Source organism: Eucalyptus grandis, chromosome 3 (assembly GCF_016545825.1).
Source record: "Eucalyptus grandis isolate ANBG69807.140 chromosome 3, ASM1654582v1, whole genome shotgun sequence".
Classification (NCBI taxonomy): domain Eukaryota; kingdom Viridiplantae; phylum Streptophyta; class Magnoliopsida; order Myrtales; family Myrtaceae; genus Eucalyptus; species Eucalyptus grandis.
In genome coordinates this window covers 8,065,823-8,074,771 of record NC_052614.1, presented here as the reverse complement: position 1 = coordinate 8,074,771, position 8,949 = coordinate 8,065,823, and the positions used below count along the sequence as shown (strand labels likewise).

The following is an 8,949-nucleotide window of genomic DNA, read 5'->3' as shown; positions in this document are numbered from 1 at the left end:
GCGCTATGTAAAAATGACATTAGAGCATCTCGGAAGAGAGATGATCGGGTCAAAAGCTAATCAATTGCAGCAGCATGGTATGTGCTAATCACTAATCAATGTATTACTTTTGTGGAATGGGCAATTGGCGGAGGAGAAGACTCATCGAAGCGTGATCGTATGGTCACCTAACGAACCCACAGCTTAGAAATAGAGTTGAAATCACAGAAAAGTAGTTGGTGAAAGCACATAAATTGGAGAGTTTTTAGGGTTTATAAATTCCTTTTGCCTTTTCGCGCAATAATGTTGGGTAATAAAGATCCACTTATTGCTTAGTATAGGAGTCCACCGTCCCTATAAAACAAATAGACAAGCTGTGGAAGCTTGTGTCTTCAATTGGTACAGTATGTTTTTCTTACTCTGTACCCAACAATACCCTCATCTAGATTATCCTGAGGTCCGGTCAATGATTCTAATGAAACCTTTTAAAAACTTACTTAGGTTTGTACAGAAAGTTAGTTAGTAAAAGTATAGAAATTGGAGAGTTTTTAGGGTTTATAAGGGCGTGCATGGAAACACTCCAAAAAGTGTTTCCGGCACACTTCGTACGGAAAGTGTTAGGGAACAAAAAGGAACAAACGCGTTTGGTTGCGTTTTGTTCTTTTTTGTTTTTTTGTTTTTTTGTTTCGGAGCGAAATAGAAACAGAAAAAAGAAACAAAAAAGTTGTTTCTCCCGAAAGAAATACTTCTCGGAAGGAACAAAAGAACAAAAATCACTATTCTCTTTCTTCTTCTTCTCTTCTTCTTTTCTTCTTTTTTTCTTCTTTTTCATTTTGGCCGGTCGCCGGCCTCGGCCATGGCCGGCGACCGGCCCGTCGGCCGTCGAGGCTCGGCCTCGCCCGGATCCGGGCGAGCCCGAGCTCGCCTTGGCCAAGGCGAGGCTCGGCCTCACCCCGATCCGGCGAGGCCGAGCCTCGCCATGGTTGGGCGAGCTCGGCTCGGCTGGGTCGGCGAGGCCGGGCTCGCCATGGATCCGGGCGAGCCCGAGCTCGCCCAGCCAAGGCGAGGCCGAGCCTCGCCCAACCATGGCCGGGCTTGGCCTCGCCGTGGGCCGAGTCGCCGGAGGCCGGGACCGGCCTAAGAAAAAAATAAAAAGAAAGGAAAAATAAAAAATAAAAAAAATGTTTAAAAAATTAAAAGAAACAAAAAAATAATAAAATTTACCAAACGTGTTTCGTTAATTTTTTATTCCGGACCAAACGTTACCAAACGTGTTCTTTTGTTCAAAAACTGTTCCCCGGAACGTAAACACTTTTTTTTTGTTTGTTCCCGGGAACAAAAAAAGAACATAAACAAATCCATGCGCACCCTAAAATTCCTTCTACCTTTTTGCCTAATAAAGTTAGGCTATAAAGATTTATTTATCTGAGTTTTACTCATTAAAAAGTCCAATTTAAAATAGTAAGTTAATAAATGAAAAAAGATGGTGTGTACATATATATATATATACATGAATGATATTTTAACATTGTCAATATTGTGTGCCTTATAGTTAAGTAAGGTGAGATATTTTAACGTTGTCAATAGATGATTACTTTTAAAAATTGGTCAGCTTTTTCTATTATTACTTCTAGAGGGATATTCATGATGGAAGTATAACATCTCTAAGGGTCTAATTTTCGCCTTTTGTCTATATATTTCTGTCTTTCGAGTTGCTTTAATAACATGTCCCGTCATAATGTCCTTTTTCTGTCCTCCTTTATCTGGAGTAAAAGCAGCCAAAGAATTTTGGGATCGCACTACTCTTCCCATTCAAGGACGAGAACAAGAAAAGTTGTCAATGTTGGAACTTGAAATTGTGATGTTTTGTAGCAAATTCAAATTTCGGTGGGATGCACTTAACCAAAAAATAGTGTTGATTGCGATTTAGGTTGGTTAGAGGGTATTGCCCATAGAATTTGACAAACGAGCTCCTATAAAACCTTGATAACAAAGCGACAGAGGAATCACGTTGTACAAATGGCAATCGGAAGTCTTGAGAACAAGTCCAATCAATTTTAAACTCAGAGATGGATTATTAAATGAAACCTCAAACTTGTCCTCACTAGCGGTGATCATTAGGGGGTTCGAAAGTTAACATATTGTCTAAACTTATCTATTGCATAAAATTATATCGAAACATACAGGTCAAGTCAGTCTAAGCCATGCTAATGCAAAAGATGGGGATCGAATTTCTCATGTATGAGCTTTGTCAAAGGTATCTCCATTTAGTTCTTGAGCCTGGTGGGCTGAGTCGGTCACCCACTCATTAATCATCTCTAGCCCTCACACATTAAAAATAAAAGCAGATTTTTATTTTATTTTATTATCTTTGACTGTTTATGGACGCTAAAAAGAAAGGAAGGAAGGAAGGAATGAAGTTTAATTACATTATTCACTTAGAGTACTCTCGAAGAATTATATATCTTAGTAATGTGAGTACATAATATTTGGGTTTGGATATCTACCAACTAATAAATCTCAAATCCGCCCCAAAGTTTATGGAGTTCTCTAAACATTGATTTAAAAAGATGTCTTGTAATTCGAATCCACGAGTTTAATTATCCCACTCTAAAATTTGGGCTAATTGAAGCTCCATTATTTGGCCCGACTGAAGTTTCCATAAGAATCATGCTTTCCTCCATTATTTGTTGGAGGATCTACAACATTTTAATTGACGGGTTCTAATCATGGATATTATTTGTGTTAATTATTAGTTAAATTTTCAAGAAGTGATGTTAATGTGTGTAACCCAGTGATCAGAAATTTTTTTTAGCAATAGGCGTAATTGGATCTGCTTTTTAAATATCTCTCCTTATTTGGGATCCTATTCAACTCTTTTAGCTTATATTGAATCGAGAAAAGGGTTTGATTGTCCATCCTTTTGATTTGATATAATATTAATATATATATATAAGGCATCTTTGGAAAAAATATACTCAAATAGGAGACAGAGAAAAAATTGTCCTTAATGTTTTCCTTCTCCCAATTATTAAGGGTGAAATATTTTATTTGTGTCGTCGGCTATGGCTAAAGTTTCAAGTTGCCCTTTATTTATAATTTTTCTCCCTTCGTTTTTCAGTGACATTTGATTTTGATTGAGTGATTTGAGCTTTCCCTTGAAGGTAAGCTAGACCCCAGAGACCAAATCAATCAATTTTCCCTCTCTTCAATTACTTCTAATTCCTCCATTTTTTCCACTGGCTATTTCTTTGACATTTGCTTCCCCCTCCCCCACCACGAGCTGAGCAACACAAGCCACCCAATCGTGCACGTACCAAACAATTTGTCTTCCTCGATTGATCTCCAGCAGTAGGTATTGCCATGACTTACAGTTGCTAACAGAAAGTAAGATACTCACAACTTAGGTGAATAAAACTATTTTAGCACGGTAAAATGCCCGGTAGTCACTGGACCTTAGTGGACTTGCCATAATGATAGCGAGTTTAGCTAGTGCGCAGCTTTATGGGTTTGGTGTGATTTAGGAGATGGACAAGCCAAAATTTGCAAAAATAATTGCCTGCTTTTTTTTTTTTTTTACCTGCCCGTCTCAAAATCGAGGAGTTGACAAATCAGGGTAAGATTCTAAAGGGGCGGTATCTTTTGTCTGATCTAAGTAATCCTTTTATAGTGTATTGGGATTCGCGGCTAAGGAATCTTGAGGAAATATTTCTATCCTACGGGTGATAGTGGAGAATAATAAAAGTCAAAGATCTATTACCCCGGTATTGAGTTTCACTTCGGAGGATTCATTGAACAGATTTGGAATCATAGATGAGGTAGAAAATTAAATCAAAAATATCTTTCACTATTATACCTTGGACATTATATATATGATCAATTATTGGACTTCATGTGCTCTTATCCTTTCTAGGGTTTCTGGCTTGCCTTGTTCCTCATAACTAGGAATCTCGGGGATGACATGGGCAGCGTCCAACTCGGTTTTCTTGGAGTCAGTTTGAAAATAATTATGGCCTTTTCTTTCCGACTTAAAAACATGGGTTGGAATTTGCAAAAGGAGCAAAACATGCATGCTTTCTTAATTGATTGTTAGTTTGTGCGTCATGTATAAGTTCATGCTCTTTTTTGACATTTGGCCCGAAAACCTACATTAATTAGAAAGCTTTGAAGAATTATCATATAGATAAGAGTATGTTGCAATTCCATCTTATTTCAATCTTTTGTTCTTTTATTGTGCCACCTTCACTTGTTTACCGGGTCCGTTAGAGCATTATATGCATGTAACTTTCTCTGAAAGTACTTTTGGAGCGGCATTTCAACCACAATGACATGGGGACAGTGATATGCTCATAAAGACCACTTAATTAATCACATCACTAAGCAACTTGGCAATATTCAATTACTCGGACTGTGTTCCACAGTTGCTTCTCTAAGATAATATATTGTGTGATTGGAACATAGCTACGAATATGGAATTCTTTTTATTTAGTAAAGCTTTCAATAGGTCTATTTTTCCTTATTGGTTCAACTTAGATTATTTCCGCTCTTTTTATTCTATTTTTTTAAAACTAATATTCTATGGTTAGACGGCACTCAATTTAAATTCACAGGCTTAAAGATTCCCTGCAAATGGGAACGTGCTTCATTTGCTCTTCCTGGTGCAGAATTCCTTTTTCTTTTTCGATTCGAAAACTATATATTAATTATATCCATGTTCAATCGCTAATACAACAGCATTAATCTCTCCAATTCACTAATGTTCGGTCGGCGCGGTTGCTTCCCAGTGTACTTCAACTGTTATTGAAAGTATGTCCCCATAAACCCCTCAAAAGAAGGGTTGAACGGCGCTAAGCCGATTGGATCGTGGCGCAAAAGCGGAAACAAGTCGGGTTAAAAGGGGCAGTTCAACCAAGTGTTTCATTTGTGGCCCCATTAGTAAATATCTTTTAATTGCAAATCAAACTCTTTTGGGAGGAAACTTAAAACACTTTTAATCCCGGTTGTTGGAGCATTAATCATTCGGTACTTCCACAATTTCATATTTGTCCTCGAGGAAAGGGTTTCGATGCCATTTGGTTCCTGTACATGTTGAGAAAATTTGGTTGCTGATGAAGAAACAAACAAGCAATAGTTTATATATATTATTTATTTTAATGTTTGGATACATGATGATGATCATTGTCCTTAAGATATCATTTGTCTCCTACTATTATTGTTGTCGAGTTAAAAGAGAATACACTTTCAAAATATACACTAGAGCCATAGAGAAATAAGTTGAGTGATCACTTAATTTCCTTCTTGAAATTTCACTTGAATGTGTTGTCAAACTTGCGTGAGAATGTAGAATAAAAGTGAATTGGATGGCGATGTGAAGAAGAGAAATTTGGTATGAGACCATCACCACTTTTCATGATTAACCATTGTTCTTTTTCTTGTCGATCATCACTTGTTTTTTTTTCATATTCAACTGTCACTTTTGTTGATGTCCAATTCAATTTCTTCTCTTAATTATTTGCACATAACAAACTATTTCAGCAGCACGCGCAATTAGCGGAGATTCGAAGGGACCAGAATGCCAAAAGGCTTGAAAGTGGGAGTAGAAAGTGGAGTGGCTGAAGGCGAGAGTAGCGTTGGAAGCTGCCGTCCCTTGCGTGTGCGAAGTCGATGTATAATTAGAGGAGCATCATATTTGGGTCGATGTCAACGCTAGAATCTTCATCTGCACAGGATCCAACTTCGCACAGTCAAAGCATTCCCACACGGTGCGGAGCAATAAACTTGAGCTCGTTAATTACAAGACAAAAAATATATAAAAGCATAGTGTCATTTGGTGACCTATCATAGCATCAAAGTGGATGTCTAAATAGGTAGGTCATAGTCAATGCTCGTTTTAGAGTTTGTCACGTAACCTTTTATAGCGATTTTGCAAGCTAATTTTATTATTTCACATTATTGAGGATACAATTGAAGTTCTGATAGGTTCCTTGCCGACTGCATGAAGTTTTTGCTGGGCAAGGATCATGTCATGCACAGTCCAAATACTGACGAGCTTTTAGTCGGTGATGATGACCAATTTGGCTCTATACACTCTACGAAAAGCAGAGGTACTTATTCTCCTTTGGACACACAAAAATTAAAGCCCATCTGCATTTAAGGTAGAAATTGAGTGGCGGGAGAGAGATGCAAATCATTCTCAATTTCCAGAATTACCTTAACTACAGAAGAGAACACAGTCTATATATGTATGTCAAGTCGTCGCAGAATATGCCTATTATTAAGTCAAAGGCAGCGAATCAATTAGTAGCAAGCAATTTAATGATATGATGCTAGGAACTGCAGTATATACGTGGGAAAGATTTACGTGGGGGAGGCACATAGAATTCAATTTAATCACCTTGTTCGTTCATATATAAAGGGAAGGAAATGCGACCACCGTTGATAACCTTTAAATCAAAAGGACACTAGAAATTCAAAAAATTTCATAGGGCACTCGGTTTAGTGCCACACCTTTTCGATTGCTCATGTAAATTCCCTAACTTTCAATTATCTTCCATTAAAGTCACATCAACCACTTGCTCGTGTGAATAGTTGACATGGCATTATTTAAAAGAGTCACATATGAGTGAGTTTATTGTGTCACGTTATCATTTTTGACCAATCAAGTAGTCGATGTAACTCAAACGAATGAAATTTAAAGTTAAGGAGTTTAAATGAGAGATTGAAAATTAATAACACTAAATTGAGCGCTGCACGAAGCATTTAGAACTTCTAATATACTTTTTCCCAACTAATGTTCGACGCCCAATAGGGAAGATCAAATTTTAGGATTGACTGATATGAATGAAAAGCCATACGCAGTAACACAATGGATGTCATAATGAGGATACAAAGGCCGATAGAAAGGCTATGCCATACAAGAGGCCCAGAAAGTGACTCTTTTCTTTTTCCATTTGAGCTGGCCTAATCTTCGGCCTGTTTGATCTATAAATAGGTCGTCGGATACGAGTCGTCCTTCGCCTTTTAACTACGGCACAAACACGCACATCAGAGAGGGAGAAACAGAGAGAAACACAGAGAGAGAGAGAGAGAGAGAGAGAGAGAGAGAGAGAGAGAGACGGGGGAGAGGGAGAGGAAGGATGGGCAGGAGTCCATGTTGCTCCAAGGAAGGGATGAACAGAGGAGCGTGGACTGTCATGGAAGACAAGATCCTTACTTCCTACATCAAAGCCCATGGCGAAGGCAAATGGAGGAACCTCCCCAAACGAGCTGGTACTACTCCTTCCATCACTATTTTCGTTTGTGCTCTGTGATATGAGTTTTCTTGAACTAGTTTCTATAAACCTTTTCAGAACAGTAGTCTTGTGTACTTCTCTATTTCCTTGTTCATCAATTCGGTTTTTAAAGTGAAATGAACTCTTCGTAGATATTAAACTCCCCCAATAAGTAAATAAATAAATAAACATGTTGCAGGTTTGAAGAGGTGTGGCAAGAGTTGTAGACTGAGATGGCTCAATTATCTCAGACCAGACATCAAGAGAGGTAACATCTCTCTTGATGAAGAAGAACTCATCATCAGGCTCCATAAGCTTCTTGGTAACAGGTCTCTCTCTCTCTCTCTCTCTCTCTCTCTCTCTCAATGCTGAGTAACCTAAGAATTACCAACAAAGTCGTGGCAGTCTCTTTTTGGGTCTTAAATATGACCTATTTAGTTAACTACCCACCTACTGTCTGCAACGTTAAATCGACCAACCTTTACACACAAAGAGTTATTTTGTTATAGCAGTTCTGGAGTTTAATTTTCGTAAATATTGCTTCTCGATCAAACTCAGGTGGTCTTTAATAGCCGGAAGGCTCCCGGGGCGAACAGACAATGAAATCAAGAACTACTGGAACACAACCCTCGGCAAGAAACTCGCCAAAACTGATCGCTCATCTTCCTCTCCACCATCATTAAAAGACATCAATCATCCCTCGTCCAAATCCAGATCCAAGAGACCAGTCTCCAAGTCGAGCTGCTTGTTCCCCACGAAAGCGACTCGGCCCCGAGTCACCAGATACAAGCCCCTGGAGGGCACCAAGGTCCACGCCTCACCAGGCTCCTCACTTCCAAGCAAAAACCAATCCCTCTACTCAATAACCCAAGAATATCCACCGTATCTTCAAGCCAATTACCGCCCAAGTGGGAGCACATGTCAACAGGGGCTAGACTCAGAAAGTCCGAGATCTCATCGTGTTCACTGTGGCGCTCATGATGACCACCTTCAGAAGAACTTTGTTGGAGACTTTGGGCTTATCAACTTTGGCTATGGTGATGAGTTTAACGCGGCCAATGTTATGTGCGCTGACCAGCCCTTGACCGTGGAACAAGAAATGTTGGAGAACTGGACAGCAAGTTTTTGTGTAGAAGAAAAAGACACCTTGGATCTTGATTCCTTGGCATATCTGCTGAATTCCGAGGAATGGCCGTGAAGAGGAGCATTGAAAAAAAGAAGAAAAGAAACCAATGAAGATGGTACCTAATCATGGCATATTCTGACAAAAAAAAAAAAAAAATCATGGCATATTGTAAGAGATCACTCGAATAATGTCACTTGAGCACCATGAGACTTGGAGAATTTTGTATCGAAGTTTGTATAAAAGTAATAGTATATAGCGAGCTTGTTTGCCACTTGCAAAATCTTATTGTCCTATGCTCTTTGGGCATCGTATGTCACCACAAGAAGCTCACTGGTCACTAGCCACCGACGCCCTTGTTTGCTTTCACGCTCTAGAGTTCACCAATCACACGCAATGTTGTCGTATGTGCCTTTGAAATTAAAGATTTCGAAAGCGTCCTTTCCCTTCATTTTCATATTTTTTCCCTTGGCTAGACGAAAGCAACCTCACATACTTGAGAATTAATTATATCTACCTACGAATCCAAATGGTAGATGATGAGCTCTTTTTCATTTTCTGAGAACGTGCTTATGG

The 8,949-nt window shown here is 38.9% G+C and overlaps 1 protein-coding gene across 2 annotated transcripts; it reads left to right on the top strand.

Moving 5' to 3' along the window:
* The first annotated feature begins 6,998 nt into the window (after nucleotides 1–6,998).
* LOC104436342 (transcription factor MYB123) lies at nucleotides 6,999–8,656 on the top strand. 2 transcript variants are annotated; one of them, XR_005549037.1, is made up of 4 exons: nucleotides 6,999–7,248; nucleotides 7,450–7,579; nucleotides 7,809–8,498; nucleotides 8,532–8,656. XR_005549037.1 is itself a non-coding variant. In XM_010049087.3 (3 exons), exons 1-3 carry the CDS (start codon nucleotides 7,116–7,118, stop codon nucleotides 8,446–8,448), a joined length of 903 nt encoding a protein of 300 aa, XP_010047389.1. In that variant the 5' UTR covers nucleotides 6,999–7,115; the 3' UTR covers nucleotides 8,449–8,656. The 2 variants fall into 2 exon arrangements, 1 of the variants encoding a protein (XP_010047389.1); XM_010049087.3 differs by having other exon boundaries at nucleotides 7,809–8,656.
* Nucleotides 8,657–8,949: the final 293 nt, after the last annotated feature.

Excerpts from the sequence above, each read along its gene's own strand:
- LOC104436342 (XM_010049087.3), top strand. The coding sequence starts at position 7,116 with ATGGGCAGGAGTCCATGTTGCTCCAAGGAAGGGATGAACAGAGGAGCG. Across the intron at positions 7,249-7,449 it reads GAACCTCCCCAAACGAGCTG|GTTTGAAGAGGTGTGGCAAG; the intron begins GTACTACTCCTT and ends AACATGTTGCAG. Across the intron at positions 7,580-7,808 it reads CATAAGCTTCTTGGTAACAG|GTGGTCTTTAATAGCCGGAA; the intron begins GTCTCTCTCTCT and ends GATCAAACTCAG.